At 37.0% G+C, this 19,743-nt stretch overlaps 5 protein-coding genes across 5 annotated transcripts; 2 read left to right on the top strand and 3 right to left on the bottom strand.

Moving 5' to 3' along the window:
- Positions 1 to 352: 352 nt before the first annotated feature.
- LOC141842207 (uncharacterized) lies at positions 353 to 997 on the bottom strand. Its single transcript, XM_074730430.1, has one exon. The coding sequence runs from the start codon at positions 975 to 977 to the stop codon at positions 561 to 563; it is 417 nt and encodes a 138-aa protein (XP_074586531.1). The 5' UTR covers positions 978 to 997; the 3' UTR covers positions 353 to 560.
- A 219-nt stretch (positions 998 to 1,216) lies between these two features.
- On the top strand, positions 1,217 to 4,155 carry LOC141836894 (uncharacterized). The gene is made up of 2 exons (XM_074724360.1): positions 1,217 to 3,729; positions 3,889 to 4,155. Exons 1-2 carry the CDS (start codon positions 1,217 to 1,219, stop codon positions 3,974 to 3,976), a joined length of 2,601 nt encoding a protein of 866 aa, XP_074580461.1. The 3' UTR covers positions 3,977 to 4,155.
- A 597-nt stretch (positions 4,156 to 4,752) lies between these two features.
- On the bottom strand, positions 4,753 to 9,459 carry LOC141841034 (uncharacterized). Its single transcript, XM_074729161.1, is given in 8 exon segments — positions 4,753 to 5,011; positions 5,650 to 5,686; positions 6,661 to 6,705; positions 7,314 to 7,362; positions 8,314 to 8,380; positions 9,231 to 9,385; positions 9,388 to 9,441; positions 9,444 to 9,459. Coding segments are annotated over 8 exon segments (534 nt in total). The 3' UTR covers positions 4,753 to 4,900.
- Positions 9,460 to 9,990: 531 nt separating this feature from the next.
- Positions 9,991 to 12,299, bottom strand: LOC141840962 (putative glycerol-3-phosphate transporter 1). The gene is made up of 3 exons (XM_074729072.1): positions 12,219 to 12,299; positions 10,771 to 11,801; positions 9,991 to 10,677 (listed from the first exon to the last, which is right to left on the bottom strand). The coding sequence occupies exons 2-3, from the start codon at positions 11,774 to 11,776 to the stop codon at positions 10,112 to 10,114; spliced, it is 1,572 nt and encodes a 523-aa protein (XP_074585173.1). The 5' UTR covers positions 11,777 to 11,801; positions 12,219 to 12,299; the 3' UTR covers positions 9,991 to 10,111.
- A 2,035-nt stretch (positions 12,300 to 14,334) lies between these two features.
- Positions 14,335 to 19,123, top strand: LOC141840640 (uncharacterized). Its single transcript, XM_074728688.1, has 7 exons — positions 14,335 to 14,728; positions 15,510 to 15,611; positions 15,698 to 15,862; positions 17,494 to 17,655; positions 18,074 to 18,190; positions 18,263 to 18,370; positions 18,449 to 19,123. The coding sequence occupies exons 1-7, from the start codon at positions 14,348 to 14,350 to the stop codon at positions 18,758 to 18,760; spliced, it is 1,347 nt and encodes a 448-aa protein (XP_074584789.1). The 5' UTR covers positions 14,335 to 14,347; the 3' UTR covers positions 18,761 to 19,123.
- Positions 19,124 to 19,743: the final 620 nt, after the last annotated feature.

Consider the following 19,743-nt stretch of genomic DNA (forward strand, 5'->3'; position numbering starts at 1 on the left):
ACAGTAGAAAAATTTAAACATAATTCATCACTAAATTCAGATCTCCATGTCAAAATGGCCTCCCAAATCCTACATAGCTGGCACACTGGCAAAATAATAATAGTAAGGAACAACAGAAACAAGATTAACATAGTAACAGCACTTCCAAAGCAATGATATTACACGGCATATCATAGAAGAAAAACTTTGCACGCAAAAGAAAGAAAGGAACAACAAAAATTGTTATTATAGAAGTCATTTTTCAGTTATCAGCGTCATGTAGGTCAGTAAACTGCAGGTAGAAGAGACACTCAAAGGACATATTGCAGTTGAAAGAATTGCAGATGCTAAACCCAAAAAAAGACATAGAAGGAACAGTTTAACGTCAAAATTTTTATTTCGGCAAAGGAATTTCGCTTCAAGTTCCTCAAAGAGGGATCTTTCCTTGCTAAATCATTCTCACAATTCGAATGAAACAGTTTGACGGGAAACTTAGTTATCCATCCATGAATCCGGTGCCAAACCGTGTGAGATCGAAAGCCTGAAGACGTGAAGGCAAATAAATAAGATTGAAAGAAAAATCAAGAATTCTTCCCTTCGACTTGCTCCTCAGTAATCTGATGATCGGAGGCGGCGGCATCAGCAGCAGAAGCAGCAGCGTCGAGCATAGCCTCCTCGGCTCGGAGGATAGGCTCATAGTACTCGGCGTGGGCGTCCATGCACTTCTTCAGAAGAACCGTGGCCGCAGAGCATTTCCCGACGACGTCCTCCCCGAGTTTCTCCGCTTCCTCCACGCACTTCTCCCACGCGACGAACGTTTCCTTGCAGCCGCCGCCTTTCATGAAGAGGCAGAAGGGGCACTCTTCTTCTTCTCCATCCTCCCCTGCCACCTCCCCCTCTCCTTCTACTCCCGCGATCTCGCCCCTGTCGTCCGCGGCCAATGCCGGCGGATCGGAAGCACCCAGATGGTCCGGAACAGAGGAAGCGTAGGTCGACATGAAATCAAGGACGAATTCCAGACGCGAGGGTGGCGAAGAAGAGGCGGTGCAACGGACCGGGTGGGTTTTCTACTTTTTAGGGTTCCTTTGGCAGGACGGCTGGTAGGGAGTTGAGGTCCTTACTGTTTTTCATAAGAATACAGGGGTTTATTTGTAATACAGTTTTCTATAAGAATACAGGGTGTTTTTTGTAAGTTTACCAATTTACCGTTCCCGCGGCCGTCCGCATAACCATCACGATGAACGACGCACTCGCGGCCAAACTCCTCCGCCTCAACTCCCGGCGACCGGCCCTCGTATGGCGCCTCCTCCGGCAACTTCTCTCCTCCCCCTCTTGCTCCACCCCTTCCATCCCCACCATCGCCTCCCTCTCCCGCCTCTTTGCTGCCTCCGGCATGCTCCCCGAGCTCCACCAACTCCGTCTCCTTCTCCTCCCGCGCCGCCCTCCCGACGCTGCCCATGCTGCCGTCTCCTCCATCGTCTCCGCCACTGCCGCTTCCGGCCTCATCGAGGAAGCCCTCCTTCATTTCCAATCCCTTCGCTCCCATTTCCCCTCTCACTCCCCCTCTCTCCGGCTCTACAATGCTCTCCTAGACTGCTCCCTCCGCCTCCGCCGTCCCGACCTCGTCGAGGTGATCTACAGGGACATGCTCCTTGCCGGCGTCCCCCTCGACACTTACACTTTCAACATCTTGATGTCCTCGTTGTGTGATTCAGGCCACCTTGTGGAAGCTCGCCGGTTGTTCGATAAAATGCCGTCCAAGAATTGCCGCCCCAATGAATTCACCTTCGGGATTTTGGTACGTGGTTACTGTAAACTAGGGTTCTGTGACACAGCACTTGAGCTTCTCGACGTAATGGAGAGGCAGGGGTGCTTGCCCAACATAGTGATCTATAATACACTAATATCTAGCCTTTGCAAGGAAGGTTTAGTCAGCAAAGCTGAGAATTTAGTCGAGCGCATGAGGAAACATGATCTTCTTCCTAATGTAGTCACTTTTAATTCTAGGATTTCTGCTCTTTGCAAGGCAGGCAGGGTTTTGGAGGCTTACCAGATTTTCCAGGACATGCAGGAGGATCAAGAGTTGGGTTTGCCTTTGCCAAATCAAATTACATTTAATGTAATATTGGATGGGTTTTGTAAGGCACGCATGTTGGAGAAAGCCAGGTCCTTGGTAGATTTGATGAAAGGTAGGGGATTGTTTAGAAGCACAGAGAGTTACAATATATGGTTGTCAGGGTTGGTGAAGTGCAGAAGGCCGCTAGAGGCTCAACAGCTGTTAGTATATATGGTCGAACAGGGTGTCGAACCTAATTTATACACATATAACATTATCATTGATGGACTTTGTAAAGAAGGGATGATCATTGGTGCTAGATCAGTGATGAGTTTGATGAGAAAGAATGGATTATCACCAGACACAGTCACTTACAGCAGCCTGCTTCACTGGTACTGCACAAAAAGAAATGTCTCAGGAGCCATCAGAATTCTTCACGAAATGGCCAGTAGTGGATGTTCTCCAAACTTTTTTAGTTGTAATATACTGTTGAAAAGTTTGTGGAAAGAGGGCAGAAGTTCAGAGGCAGAGAAATTATTACAAAAAATGATTGAGAAATGTTACAATCTAGATATTGTAACTTGCAATATCATCATTAATGGTTTATGTGAAAGCAGTATGTTGGATAAAGCAGTTAAGATTGTTAATGGAATGTGGCAGCATGGAAGTGCAGCCCTGGGTGAACTTGGAAATGCTTTCCTTGGTCTGATAGATACTAGTAAACACAATAAATGTTGCCCTAATGTGATCACATATTCAATTTTGATTAATCACTTGTGTAAGGATGGAAGATTGGATGAAGCTAAGAAGTTAGTAATTGAAATGATTGGGAAGAATGTTGCTCCAAATTCTCTTATCTATGACACTTTTGTAAATGCCTATTGTAAGCAAGGAAAAGTGTCGTCAGCTTTTAAGGTTATAACTGACATGGAGAAGAAAGGGTGTCCACTAAGCACAAAAACTTACAACTTGTTGATTTGGGCTTTGGATAGAAAAGACAAGCTAAATGAAATACATGATCTGATAAATAAAATGCAGCAACAAGGAGTTCAGAAGGATGTTATAACTTATAACAACATGATTCATGCCCTTTGTGATCGTGAAATGGTGGGTAAAGCTGCCTCACTTTTAGAAGAGATGCTTCAAAATTCCATTGTTCCTAATGTAGCTTCTTTCAGTCTATTGATTAAGGGCTTCTGCAAGATTTCTGATTTTAATTCAGCACGGGATATGTTTAATGAAGCTTTAATTGCATGTGGAGAAACAGAAATTCTCTATAGTGTAATGTGCAACGAGTACTGCTTATATGGAAAGGTGTCAGAGGCTAAGGAAATACTTCAAATAACTCTCGACAAGGGGTTTTCTTTGAGGTATTTCCAATACAAGAATCTTATCGAGGGCCTTTGCAAGGAAGACAAGATAGATGATGGGCACAACTTACTCAATGCTATGATTGCTAAAGGTCATCTATTTGACCCTGCAGCATTTATGCCAGTAATTGATGCAATGGAGAACAGGGGAAAGAAACATGAGACTGATAAGCTTTCCGAGAAGATGATGGACATGGCAGCTGCTCATCATGATGGATCCAAGGTTTCTTTAACCAGTCGTATGTCGGGTGAATCAAATTTGATAATCCAAAAACAAAAGAAAGATGTTTCCTCTCAAAATGAATGGCACAATCTTCTACACAAGTAAGTAGACTGTTTTATCTATTACTTTTCAGTGCAAGGAAATTCAAGTGTCATAGTTGATGAAACATATTGCATATTTGGGATTCTTAGTTCTACTTCATATATGATTGTTTTAATGAGATTGTTATGAAGTTTTCTTAATCAATCCTGTATATGCAGAGATGATGGAAGTGGAATAGCATTGAAAGTTTTAAAGAGAGTCCAAAAGGGCTGGGGTCAAGGAAGCATCACATTCACAACCCCATGAATGCAGGATATTGATTCATGGATGAGTGGGAAAGCACCAATCGGTTTTAATTCTTTCATCAATACGGAATAACATACTTGGTCCTACCTTGTGCATTGGCCTGAAAAGTTGGCCCCATTTTCATATTTGATTCTCTCTGACTTGGACTGTTCAATTCTCATCGAAGCCATCCAGGTCAAGCTTCAGGTATGTTTTTGTCATCCACTAAGATGGAGCATGTAGTGATGGGTGGATGCATCGTTCAACTCTAGTATTTTGATTATAAAAATGCTAGTTTTGTGTGATAACATTAATACTGCTAATAGAGAAGTTGTAGATTACCATAGTGCCGCCATGGCTATTGCTTAGTGACTGATCTATGTATTGTGCCAAACACCTGTTAGTCTCTCATGAGTTTTTATGTGCAGGTTGACTTGAATCAAACAAAAGATGACGGGCATGTTGGTCTGAGCATAAAGTTGTGAGCTTGTATATAGAGGAATTGAAAACCTGGAAAGTTATTTTTATGTAATTTGGATAGGATGTAATTGCATGTAAGTATCCTACCAATATAGAATGTAATTTTATAACCTAGGAGCTCGTATTAGAAGGTCAATCATAGTTGTTTTTTCATTGTTGTAAAGTAGGAGCTCGTATTAGAAGGTCAATCATATCAAGAATTGAAGGATTCTTTATGTTCGAATTACAAAATGTTGAATCTATAAGTTTCTCTGTTATATTTATTTTACACTCTCCTTGCATTTCAAACACAAATTGAATTACCAGGGTAAATGAAATTGTCAACAAACCAAACCATTAAGTACTATAAATTAGCAACCACACAACAAACAAGAAGAAAGGTACCCATACACCCAAACTAAGCTCAACATCACTGACCACTAAATATCGTCCCACAAGAGAACAAACCAACTTAAGAATTATAGACTACCACACAAGCAAAGTGTTTAATAACTTAGATGGCTGTAAAAACAGTTGCGACACAATTTTATCTTTATCTTTGAGCCTTCTATGATCTCGCTCTTCCTCCTCGTAGATCTGGAAGCAAGAACATCACTTTCAATAAACAAAGCATAGCAATTCAAAAACAATATATAGAAGCGACAGAATGACAATTTGTACGTGAATTCAACTATACATATGAGATTGATGTCATTAAGTGATATATGCCACAGCATTAATAATATAAGTCGACGCCATAAATGATATAGGCCGACACCATGAATGATATAGGCTGATACCATGTGGTCAATGTCATGATTGATCCATATGCATAAACAACATATGCATAAGTATACTGAAGTTTAATATACAATTGCCTGCACCTGAAACACAATGAAATATTGCATGTAACAAATCACTCGACTATCATATAGAGCTAAACAAATTGACAATTCGTTCTTTATTTAATCGAATTCTGATTTTAGGTTACTGCACTAAGTAGAGAAAGTATGTTGATAAGTTTGGAAGAGCTCATTGTAAAAGCATTTGAGTTTGGTGCTCGGAGCACTCTGTAAATAAGAACAATAAAATCAGTCTTGATCAGATTGTGGTTTTTGTAACATTAATCCACCATATTTCTCTAGCAAATGGAAAAATATAAGCTAACCTGTAATATCAATCTTCAAATGCTCACAAATAGTGTTCAATCATGGAAGCAAAAGTCGATCAACAACCTGGTCCAGTGAGTCCACATTCTTCCTCAATACTTGTCTTTAGCAAATGTTAAGAATGGACTGAAAATATAAGTATGAAACTACTATACATGCAATAGAAGTTCTTCATTTGAAACTATCTGGGTTTGGTTAACCTATGATTATACATTTATCTAATAATAAAATACAGATAGTTATTATGTTTTTTGATTTCATTATACTTGAAAATGTAACATTTTTCACATGTTGCATCACATCCAACAGTCTTGATAAGGCAGGCATTTTATCCTTAAGCCAAGAGAAATACAAAATGAATCAAGAGCATAATATGTGGGGATGATGCAGCTAGTGCTGCTGAGTTTAGCACACCACCAAGATCCACTACTTTTTCATCCTATGCTAGTCTAGTCGTTCAGGAATGAAAAAAATTCATAAAAGTACAAATTTATACTCCAACAAAAAAGTAATAAGAGATGACAGGAAATAACTCCTCGCACAATGTAAAAGCAAATCCAAAAAAAATATGGTTTTTTTTACCTTGATATATGCTCACGCATACCATCACAAACATAAGGAATCAATAACTGAAATGAACACCTTTTGTCTTACTAGGTTGCAATGGACCACGAAAAATTTAACATCATGATGGTAGCAATCCTTCCCATTTGATAAACACATTCTTTTGTTCAGCTATAATAATCACACTTATTATAGATAATAAAATTTTCACAATCTCCTAACTCATTTTCTCCGGACCCCGCATGACGGGAACTTCGTTCACCGGGCTGCCCTAACTCATTTTCTCTATCCATAATTAGTATGACCTAGATAACAAATTTAAGAAGTTGGTGCTTTACATCTAAAACTGTTGCAACAAAACAAGGATACATGAAAGAGAACATTTCATCAAACATAAACCCAATCATAAGCTATTATCAGTAAAAGAAATAAATAGATCAATTGCCGAAAGCGCAGAATTATAAAACAATACTATTTTCTAGAAATATAGAAAGATGAGAATAACAAGGATACAACTGCAATGCAAGAGTTTCCAGGCTCCTCATTTCCTCATGCAATCTGAAAAGAACAGAACATTTCATTAACCACTAGTACACCGATAATCCAAGAGCAGTGGAGCCACCAAATCAGAAGAAAGATTTTATTTTTCATATTCAATCTATTGTCACTAGCCAAAGAATCTAGACTTTGTCTCACCATAAATGGAATGAAAGAATTTTTATTTTGTAGTATTTTGTAAATGGAAAATTTAAGTTAATTAAATTACACCCATCAATTAACACAATAGATGGCACTACCAATGTCACCTCCAAGCACAAATAAGAAAAGGTTAAGGATTGCATTAGGCCTTGACAACTAACATTCAAAATGTCTAAACTTACAATTGTGGATCTTTACTTATTGAAGTAACATGTGAAAGGAAATAAGAAATAAGTAAAACATGGATCACTAAAATCGTGAATGCAAAACATAGTAAACATTTACATTAGGAAATTGCAGTTTAAGAAAGAATGGAAAGGAAACAAAAGGAAAACATATACATGCAAGAATTTTTCATATGCTGGTTGATGTTCAAGGATTGAAAAAACAACAACTAATGATTAAATGTTTAAAGGCTTGATTAATCAAATGGAAAGAGTTTATTAAGCTACTGAATAAGAAAGAACCTCAGGTATGAATTTATGTAATGATTGCCCTTCGTTGCAGCATCAAGAGCTGCAAATTAAGGATTAAAGATAAAAGTCATGGTTAGGCTGATCATGATGAAAGAGTCTAATAATATGTATGTGAAAATTCTGCATATTTTTTGACCGCATCAACTTAAAGAGATGTCATTGAAGAATACAAGACACATATAATTCCAAGAAAAAGTTACTACTCAGGCTAAAAATAAAAAATGACTTGGTCTGAAGGCAGATCATTAATTGCTCCCACAGCTTTTCCATCATGATCTCAGTGTTTCAGATCACACAAATCTCATATAGAAAGGCTGGTATGTCCCCTCACTGAACTATGAGCGACAGATTTTAATCCACATCTCTTAGGTATAGATAAATGGAGCCAAACCTAATGCATAAGGCCTCCGACATATGGTGTTAGATTTATCTTTTCAACATATATTGTGTATGGCATTAGATTTAATTCCTTGACTTCCAAATGACACAATAAGGGTACAACAAAACAAAAACTATGTTGTCTAAGAAATCATTCAGTTTGTGTTCCTATAAAATTTATTCCAAATAATGAATTTAATGTTGCATGATGGACGATATAGATAAGATTATAGGAACATAAAAAAGAAGCATTGCTGTATTAGGCAAAATGTGAAGGATCCAAGGCCTTCACTTGGTATTCCTCTAGAGTTCTTTTGTTTTTTTTATTCAGATTAAGATAACTAGGTGCCACTTTAATTTCACTATGTCACTGCTCATCTAACAGTTATCTTTTCATTAGTACTTTGTTCATCAAGTTGGGAATGCTTGATTTCTATGCTTCAACATGAGGAGACCACTTAGATATATATGTGAGCAGCTTATTCAATCATTAATGATGGTACATTCTTGATATTATAATTTGGAAGTGGACGATGTCTGATAGATCTAACATTCTATAAAACAGTGTAACTAAAATTTAGCATTAAACTATATGCAAGAAATAGCCATGTACCAGATTCTTGTAGACGACCAACAACATCATTAAAGCACTGCATGTTCACAAGGGAGGTACTGGAGGCCTGCAAATTGTGCATATTGTCAAGGACAAAAGCCATTATGAGTGAATGAAAAAGTTCAGAGGTTCTCTCCAGAACCTAAAGAGAAGGATTAGGCATGGTTCGGTTAACCAATTTCATAGGCAAACCCAAACCCAAATCAACCCAAAACCAAACTGAAATGGTTTGGCTTGAAACAGAAATGTAAATTTCAATTCGGATCTGGTTTGGGTTTGTTTAAATCAGATTTTTTATTTTAAAAACAGATCACAATGGTACATACTACTTAATAAGCTACTTTTAATAGCTACTAATCATTATAGTATCTATTAATCATCCTGAACAATAAAAAGAACATAAGCAATAATCAAACACATGCCCGCTCCTACTCAAGAGAGTATTTTTGTGTTAACCTCAGTGGTATCCTTTGTCTATGTCTATGAAGAGTAAGGAAATATAAAAGGGTTTTTCTTTTTTTTCTGATTTATGAACTAAGAAAACTGGATCATGGATTCTGATTTATGAACTAAGGCAAAACTGGATAACAAGTTAATTATTTGTCTTCACCCAAGCATAACAAAAAGGAGGAGATTCTTAAACACTCGCACCTGCCGTTAGGCATGAGAGCTGTTGTCGCCTACATAACTAGGAAAAAAAAAGAATTCATTCCATCGGCAGTCAACTAGCAACGACTGCACGATAAGCACATGAAAACCCTAGATGGAGAGATATATTGACGTCAAATACAAAATAACTACTGAACATGGACGATACACAACAAACACCAAAACGATCCATGATTTCGAAAGGGATTCAATCCGTGGATAAGACGCCTCAATCGGAGAGAAGAGTTAAGGAATGAAAGACGTCAAACCTCTGCCAGAACGAGACGGAGGGAAGAGAACAGAGAGGTAAAGCTCTGGGTAATGGCGACGGAATCCCTCTCCACGACTTCGAGCGCCTTCAGGATGTCGGCGAGAGCAGCCGGCGGCGGATTGCCATCGCCAGGGTTTTCAGTAGGAGATCTCGCAAAACTGTCACCCCTTGGCTAGTGGCCACGACATCCGCTGCCGGTCCTCTCTGGCATCATCCATGCCGATCATTTTATAGTTCCATATTTAGGGAAGGAGGAGGGTTCTGCAAATTGAACAGAGATTGGTACAAAAGAAGAGAACGAAAATGGGGCTTTACCACGCTTTATTTTTAGTTTAAGTTTATTTATTAACAAATGGTTCACAATTAAAATAATAGTTTTAAAAGTATGAATAGTCTTTTAAAAATATTATAAAAAATAATAATGATTTTATATTACCATCTCAAATATTTTGATTGTGGTGTGAATAAACTTGGTATATCAAATTATAAGATAAACTCAATGATTATCTCACACATTATATGGCACAATGAAGAATGAGCAAAACCAAAAGAAACACCAACCACGACGATATATCACTAAACTTACAAGAGATGATAAGAACAAATGCGAAGATGGAATAGAGGTGGGATCTTCACAATCCTGCTTAATTACTTCCTCGTCGATCCTACTTCACTTTCCACTCTCAAGATTATATTTTGATAGCATAAGACCATATAGTTTGCCCACTACGTTTGAGCAATGCGATCCCCGGCAATGGGACTTCTTGAAGGAGACAAAGAAGAGACTTAATTTACAGGAAGCAAATTGTCAGCAAGCAAGCAACGAGCCCACCTCTGTCAAAAATTTGAAGAACTGTCTTGCAGAAGTTCGGCCTAATCTCACACAAGTGTCTGTGGAACAGAGGACCCCGACGGCCGACCGCCGGTTTGCGATCTAGACTTAATCTTAGCAGACAGTTCGGCGACCACGAGTTTGGTCAAGAGCAGCCCGGCTACCAAAGCTGCCACCATCAACATAGTGAACACTGCGTTCCAGCTCCGGGTCGATATGTAACCCGTTAGCAAAGGGCCAATGGCAGCGCCGACCGAGCCAGTCCCGTCGATGATAGCCGTCACGGTGGCCAAGGCTCGGGAGTTGCCATTTAGGGAGCTATGTGTGCCCAAATCAGCCGACACAGCTGTTGTTATAAGTGCATAGGGGCCATTGACAAACACACCGGCAACAAACATGAGAGTGATGTTCCACCACAAGGAGATGCTCCCGTAAATGCGGTAGAAGAAGAGAGCAGGGATGGCGCAGTATATGAAACTAGCTGCGGTAGTTGCTCGGGCGTCCAGTCGATCGGAGATGTGGCCGGCAAGGATGCCGCCGGCCACACCTCCAACATCAAACAGCGTCGACAGTGTCCCAGCTGTTGAGTCAGACAAGTATCTTCCATCGATAGCTGCGTATGAACATGTTTGGACGCGCTTATCAAAAATTTAAACAACTTGCGATATTGTTGCTGAATTGTGAATGGAGTTCTCGGAGTGACTACCTGTGTGGCTGATGTAAAAGGGGAGCCAATAAAGGAAGGTGTACGCCACCAATTTGGAGAAGAACAGGCAAAGAGCAAATGGTGCAACACCAGGAATCCTCCATGCCTCGAGAAAGCCCACTGCTCTTTCCTTCTCTTCCAAGTGCCCTTCCAAGAGAGGCTCGCTGATGCTAATATTCTCGGCGGATTTTGCAAGCCCGGTTTCCTCGTTCTCTATCCCCATTTTGTCTGGACTGACAGGTAAGAAAACTAAGATCATCAGCCCAACAATGGCGATGATGGTTCCCGGAACGACGAAGGAGTAGCCCCAGCCATACTTGAGCATGGCAGCAGCGATTAGTGATCCAGTTATGTTGCCTATTGAGGTGTGCGCATTCCAAATCCCCATGATTAGCCCTCTCTTCTGCTTCCCGAACCAATTCCCGACGACTGCGACGACTGATGGCCAACCAGTCGACTGGAACAGGCCGGCGAAGATCTGAACCAATAGGAAATAATAGAAGCTGTGCATATTGAGCCAGTAAGCAGCACCAAACAACGACGTGAAGATTCCAGTCCCTATCATTCCAATCGTAAGAAGGATTCTCAAGTCGAACCGATCGCCTAAATGCCCAGCAAAGTACATTCCGGCTGAATAGCTCGCCAGGAAGGCAACATCGATTTGGCCAAGCAAGGCAGCGCCGTCCGGAGCGTTAAACGGAGCCCAGCCATTCTTAAGCCCTGGCCTCTGCTCCGCACCCTGCACTCCGCCATGGAAGTAAAGCCTTGGCCAGTGGGAGAAGCCCAACTGGGCTGTCTTCGGATCCAGGACGCTCTTGACGATGCTTGTCGTCTTCCTGGTGGCGTGGTAAGTTGCATAGGCCAAGAAGGTCAAGACCAGCACAATTGCTTGGTATGTTGTGAAGGTAAACTTTGTGCCCCTAATGTGCTCCAAGAATCTAACACCTGCTGGCCTTTGGTTTTGCATCTCCCTTCTCCGTTCACTCGCTTCTCCAGCTGATCCCATCAAACCAATTTGAGTATGCCTTATCCTGGAACAAGGATGAAATAGATGAACTCGGCGACCGCTCAAAAGCTCGTTCGAAATCCAAAATCTAATAAGCTAATAACTTGACACGAATTAAACAAAATTTCAAAGTTTTCACTCGAATCTCCAGTAAACGGCAGGGTTTGCATAAGAACACTCAACCATCCTACGAAAAACAGCCCCAGTCGTTTTCCCGACATAATTTTCATCGTATAATCCAGAATCAAATCCCTTACCATTTCCAACCCTAAATTATACTGCAGAAGGATCAAAATCCCATCATGCAATCCAGAACCAAAATCACACTAGAAGAGGAAGAAATTCAAAGCATCAAATCAAAAGAGGAGACGAGAAGTTGCAAGATTGGACAATGAACGAAGAGACAAAATGGATCAGTTATCGAAGGAAGAATTAAGATTACCTGAGAAATCTTTTTTGGGGGGAAGATCAAGATAATTAACTTCGGATGCTTCTTCGAATTAAAGCGCTCGGTGGATCGATTCTTTGAAGTTGAAGGTAAGAGGAGATGCGCGATTTTATAGGCACACAAGGGCTAGCTCGGTGGCATGGCAGTGGGGAGTACTCCAATACCTAAATGACTCAGATACCCCTCGGTGATGCAAGGGGCGAAGGGCTTCCTCGACCATTTACATAACCTGCCAGCCAACGGCCGTCAGATATTCTGAGAATATACCATAGCAGCAATTGAAGCCGTGCAAAGAAAGACTTCCAAACTCGAGTGGGGTCCAAGCTCCATGATGATCGGTTACCAGTTCAATCCGTCGACTGTAAATAAATAAAGGATGACGATTAATTATATAGGGATTTGATGATAAAAAAAAATAATCTGTGATAATGCGCTTTAAAATATAACATTCACCAATAAAATATTTGATTCGTCTGAAATATTTTTTCATTTTTTTATTTTTATTATTTTTATTTACAATTAAATCATTTTAAATATTTATTTAATTAAATTTTATAATATTAAATATATAAAAATCTTTAAAATAAAAAAAAATTTTAATTAATTACTCAAGATACGTTAAATTGTTATAAAATATTTCTTATTTAGTATATTTCATGAACAATTAAACTTTTTTTTTTATTTTTTTATTTAATACTACAATCAATTCTTAAATTTTAAAGAAGTTTTAAATGGCTTAATCATAAAAAAATAAAAAAATTATTATTCATGTTTTGAACATCCGAAATCCTTTCAGACATCTTGAATATTCTATCATAGACACATGCACGCATAGACTTGTGAAAAATATGTAATTAAGATATTAATTGTAGGACAAAGGTTAAAAGTATTTTTTCCTTCTAATTGTGAAAGAAGCTATATTTTAATTTTTTTATTATTCAATTATATATAATTACTTAATTGATTTTCAATATTATTCAATTTATCTCTCATTTAATTTTTAAATTTAATTTATTGAATATTATAAAACCATAATTATTCCATATTATAACGTATTCAATCTATTTAAAATTTAAATACAAATTAATAATATTTAATAATATTAAAAGATATTTGAATAATAATACCCGATCAATAGTAAAATAAAATATCCTTTTAATATTAAATTAAAGTGGGTCACTCGATATTTGATATTCTCTATCGGAGTTAAACGTTGACAAGGACGTCGAGTGCAGGTCCAGCTTGAACGTACGGTAATGTTTGCGTGATCAATTTTTACAGTTTATGATGAACTTATATAATACTTTTGATCTAGATTATAAATAAGATAATTTAATAAAAACCATGATATAATTTAAACTAAAATTATTAATTTTTTATTTACATAGAGAAAAAAGTTAATTTGCGTCCAAATTTATAAAATTTATATCACTTTAATTATAATTATTATTATTTTAAAATAATTATTTTTAATTTATAATGTCTAAATATTTTAAATAGTTTCTCACTTACGTGGAGATTTTAATTTTATTTTGATAGAATTGTATCACTTTTTTCACTATTATTTTCCTTTTAAAATATTTATAATTTTTGTAGAACTTAAAACTCACAAAATAGATTTAACATAAACTATTAGATGCTATTAAATAGATGGTTAAGTTTTTTTTTTGGACACGAAGGAATATGGTGATTTAGATGAATTTAGAATACTAAATTTAGTAAGATGAGTAAAAATTAAATTAAATCGAATAAATCGATTAAATTTAAAATAAATTTGAATATTTTAAATTTTTAAAAAAATTAATTATATCAATTAATTCGGTTCAATTTTAATTTTAAAATTTATTATTTGATTAAATTAAATAAATTAAAATAAAAAATAATTTATAAATTTATAAATAAGTAAATGTATAAATTTTTAATTAATTGTTAAAATTTTATAATATTAAAAAAATTTAATTAATGATTAAGTTAATCAATATTTTATCGATTTAATATCTTTAATTTTTATCTAAAAATTCAGTAGATTTATTAAAAAAAAATTCAGTTTTAACTTAGTCACCTTTTAGGGTTTCCAACTGATTGTTATTCGTCTTGGTTTAGGGTTAGCTTTCATCCCTGCGATGAGCCGGAAGTCCAGATCCAAGCGAAATCTCCTCCCGGACGACGAGGATGAGGCGGCGCCCATCATCCTCAGCAGCAGCGACGACGAGGCTAACGCAGATCTAAGCATCGCCATCGTTGAGAAAGCGCGACAACGGCAGGCGAAGCGGAACAAGCCCGTTGATGCATCCTTCCCGTCATTACCCGCCTCCCCGCCGGTGATAGTTCTGGATATTTCTTCCGCGTCGCCATCGTCTGGTGAGGTGGAATTTATACCTGGCCGGGACACTACATCTTCTATCGGAGGTCTTCTGTTGCCCGTGGATGGAGAGAGGATGACTAGGAAGAGGAAGGTGAAGAAGAAGCAACAACAGGTTGAAGAGGATAACGAGAAGAAAACTGTATGTTTTATGCTTCAAATGGTTACTTTTTCATATTGTTTATCTATATTTCTGGCTAAGAGAATGTTCATTTCAAATCAGAAACTGTAATTTCTTGGTTGGATTTGAGTAAAAATTGGGCAGGAAGAAGTTCGTTTTCTTATGTTTGCCATCAGATAAAAATAAATTGAACCTTATGTTCAATAGTTATGACTTAATTTCATTTATTTTAAAAATTATGCTCAATAGATATGAATTTAAACTCCTGTTCGATGACATTTTCTTATCTTTGGAAAACTTTCTAGTGTTGAATAGTCAAAATCCAAACATCTGCATTGTCATTAGAAATTAAAAAAAAAAATTTTGGGCCACCTTATAGTCTCATTCATGTACTTTATGTCAAATTGAACAAAAGAACAAATCATGAAAATTGGTTAGAGTACATGAGAACTCCTATTCTTTTCCATGTTTTTTTCTTCAAAATTTAGCAATCATATGAAAATAGACTCCACATGAGTATCTCTCTATTTTGCTCTAACATTTTAGGCAGGGTTTTATTGGTTAATCTATGATGGCGGATCCCAATGACTATCATTAATTCTCAACATGTATCTATGCTTTTTGATGGGATTGTGAAATCCAAGTTTTAAAAACACTATGAATATGATTTCAATTCCATATTTTTATGGTTCCAAAAAAGGTAAGATTTTACTAGAATATACTCATTTCTAGATGTCTTAGATTTGTGACATCAATTTTATTTTATAGGATGCCTTCTGATTGGAATTCTTTTGAGATGCAGGTGGGTGTTATAGTTACTGAAGAGAAGCCATCAATAAGGGACGAAGAAGTGATCAATGAAGCAAACAACACATCTGACAATTTAGTTTTTAGGAAGCTTCTAGTAAGCCAAATGATTTTTCTTCAATTTAATTATGTTTTTTGTGAGATGAGAAGTCTAGATCTTGATTCTTTGGTGGTTTTGATAAGCGTGGACCAAGATATTTTGATCCTGAGGAGAACAATTGGGTGACTCCCACTTGCTTCAATTGTGGTGAGGAGGGACATATAGCTGCAGATTGCTTGTTGGAAAGGCGGAGGAAACCTTGCTTTTTTTGTGGTCTTTTTGATCATAATTCAAAGCAGTGTTTGCAGGTAATGATCAGATTATTGTAATTGCGCCCAAATAAATTATAATTTACATAGAAATATTCTTTTGCCTACTTATATTAATCATAGTGTCTCTAGAACTTGTTTTAGGCAAGAAAGATTCTTACTTGTTCATTATTACAAAGTTCTTTATATAAAAAGTTCAATGTTTAAAGCTTTGTTCACTGGCACTTTTTATTGCTCATGAATGAACAAATTGAGCTATGTTTTTTCTACTGTTGCAATCCATCAAAATTTTAGTTATTTAGGAATTGCCATGATGATATAAGCTCTAAACGGTCACATTCTTCATGCATGGGTTGATGAATAAAACAATTTTTATGCTATATATTCATGAGTAATAGAATAAGTGTAGTCATTATTAAGCCTTAGCACATATACTGAGGTTATTTAGATACTGAGTGTTGCTTTTGTGTGTATAATTTATCTTCATTGAGTCTTAAACTTCAGAATACAAACTCGTAAAGGTCTTGGGTTCCTTGTGTGATTAAGATATCATAGTATTGCTGTTATAGGTACATTCTTATGTTTGTTACAGGTCATATATTAGCTTTTCTTTTTCTGCTATAATTCTGTGAAGACACACCTAGTTGGTGAACTTTTAAATCTTTCACTGAGAAATATAATCTATGTTGCAAGTATCCAGAACCTAGGAATTCATTGAGCTATGATCATGCATCCGAATTTGTAAATCTGATCAATTTTGCTTAATGTATACATATGAGCTTGAGAATTGCATTACATGGAAGTTAAAAATCATCAAAACAATTATAGCTTTATATGTCAAATGCTTTTAAGGTCTTTTAACCTATACCTCAATGCAGAGGATTTCTGCAGACCAAACCAAGATTTTAATTCTGCAGACTAAACCAAGATTTTAATGCCATCTTACTAAACCAAGGTTTTAATATCATACCGTTTTGGTTGGTTGGATTTAATGCCATCCTGATCTGTCTTCTTTTTCCTTCTCATCTTCTGCTACTTATTTCTCTGCTTTATTGGTGCCAATGCACACAACCTCATATCAATATTCAGCATCCTAGCAAATAACAATACCTGTCTCATTTTGTCCTGACACCAAAACATGAGATGAGACTTTAAAGATTGGTGTAAACAATTTCAGTATTTTACCTTTTAAGAACAACTATTGGATCTTAAGACCTAATTGCATATAGCATTGTAGTGTAAGATACAAATTCACAACATTTCTTGAGAAGTATTGTCCATGCTAATGCTAAGTATTCTCAATCTGGTTTTGCAATTGTAGTGGCCATCTATACAAAATTTGTATTGAATAATGCAGATTACTTTCATTTTTTTGAATAGAAAAATTTTAGATTTGTTAGCATGATTGCAGTGCAATTATCTACATTTTGCGTTTGAGAAAACCTTACAGTTTGTTTCCTGGCTATGCCATATTTTTAATAGAAAAATGTCATATTTGTTAGTTCTTATATGAATTGAAGCTCTGCAATTTAAGTGTATCCCTTAAATTGAAGTTATTAATGATCTTGCATATTTTTATCACTAGCATGTGTAATGTCTGTTTATCCATTTGATTCTGCTTGCATACTTTTTTTCTCTAAGACTGCCATTATGTTGATTGATATATGCAGAGTCAAGATTGTTATATTTGCAAAAGAAGAGGCCATCTTGCTAAACACTGCCCGGACAAGAATAAAAAGATTCCTCAGGCATCTGAAATGTGTCTACGATGCGGAGGGACCAGACATACTATATCATCATGTAGAAATGACTATTCACCTGATGATCTGAAGGTTAATAATGCTTCTCCACTTTCTTATTCTACTCTTGTTTTCCAGCATGGGCCATACCACGGCAGAGAATGAAGCTAACATTTTCATGCCATAGATTATTTTATGCCATTACTTTTGATGCAAGAAGTTTGTTTAGCCCTAAGTAAATTTGGCTACTGAGGTTGGGACTTGTATCGGTCGTTTGGGATTATGAATATGAATTTAAATTTTAGTATGGTGTAATAGTCAACCTGTGCTGAATGTGATTACTTGGGGAATCCTAGTTGTGGTTGATTATTGAAACATTTCCAGTGATACAACCTTGTATAGAACTCAAGAAGGGATGAAATTCAATAGTCTAAATAGTTAAGAAAAGCACGGCTTGATGACAATGATAATAATGATGCTAACTTTTACATTGTCTCTGTTTTTATATCAGGAGATACAATGTTATGTTTGCAAAAGTTATGGCCATCTTTGCTGCGCTAACTTAATGGATGCTGGTCCAAGAGAAGTCTTTTGTTACAACTGTGCCCAAACTGGTCACACTGGCTTGGTAAGCCCTAACATTTAATAATGTAGTCGTAACAGTCGAGTTTGATAAAATTTTCTTTGGAAATTCATTTAGGGGTGTGCAAAATCACAAGGATATGGAACGACAGTTGCATCACCACCTACATGCTATATTTGTGATCAAGAAGGACATTTCGCTCGGGGTTGTACAAAGAAGACTAAGGTTGAAGAAAATTTTGACCTACTTCAATTTTGTGTATATTTTTCTTTTAAAAAGCTTTTTATGCAATCTGCTAAACAGATGGGCGAGTCGTCAACCCCTCGGACATCAAATAAGGACAAAAGGAGGTTCAGGGGCTCTAAATCTGTACCACAGGATTTTGGAAAAAAGCCTAAAAGGGATTGGGTGTATGAAGAAAGATGGAGGACGCCTACAAAGACTAAGATAAAGGGCGGTTGGATTGTTGATGATCCAGGTGATCTTCCCAGAAGGAGATTCGGAGCAACTAAATATGCATCTCCCAGGACAACTGTGAAAAGGGTAAGGAAGAATTATTCGTCAGGCTTTAGCGGGCATTCTTCGGGTTCCCAGGTTTGGAAGGAATGGTCTTAAACTGGAACTCATTATCATACTCATGCAAGAACATGGTTGAGAATTCGCAGCATTAAAAGATCGACAATTTTCGAACACTCAAGTGTACTTGTGGGGAAATCACATCTCGGCTATTACAATTTGGCACCTGGGGGTGTACTTGCCTTCGGTGCTGCACTGCGATCAGTTCCCTGAATGTCACAAAGTTGAGACCAGTGAATTATCCAAAACTTACTTGGAGCTTGTTCAAACTTCCTGAGCGAAGCTGTAGACCTCTTCTCACAAATCTGGGTTTCGGATCTCTTTAAAAATATTTATAATTTGTAGAATTGATTGTTTATGTCTTTGAAATTAATTTAATTTATAGGGCTGTATTGATTAATTTGTGTACCGAGTTGATGATAGTGTTTATCCATTTAGAAAAAAGATTAAAAAATGGTAAAAAAATTAAAGGGGAAAGTTCCAATCGCACCTAACAATATCTTATATTTTGTAAGAATACAATGCTTAATGAGGAAAATAATGTCAAATTTGTAAAGAGAACACTGAATAATTATAATTTTTAATTTATTTTTTTATAATCGTGGAATCGATTTTTGGGACGAAATTATATTTTGACGAAGAGTGCAGATTACACGTTTCTTTCCGTTGCATCGCAAGCTTAAAGAAGGAAGAGGGCAAAAGGGTGCCGCATCAGCAAGCCGTTCTTCTTGTGTTCTTTATTTATTTTTGTCTCTTTCTGCAAATAACAACGTCAGTTGCTTAAGCATCCTCAAAATAGAAATGTTATCAGCTATTTTGATAGTAATTAAACTTCGAGGGGCATTTTAAAAACGTCTGTAATGCCGTATTTCGCAGTCAAGTGCCTTTTGCTGAAATAGGTGGTACTTTGTGTAATACTATAATTGGAAGGGTTAAATTTAATATTCTCCTAACAAAGCGAAAAAGCTTGCAACGCTGCTACCGCAGTTGAGCATCGCGAGGAGAAGTGTAGTTTCCGGAAG

Source organism: Curcuma longa, chromosome 11, assembly GCF_044706935.1.
Source record: "Curcuma longa cultivar G26 ecotype Majalengka, Jawa Barat chromosome 11, ITB_CL_G26_1.1, whole genome shotgun sequence".
NCBI lineage: Eukaryota > Viridiplantae > Streptophyta > Magnoliopsida > Zingiberales > Zingiberaceae > Curcuma > Curcuma longa.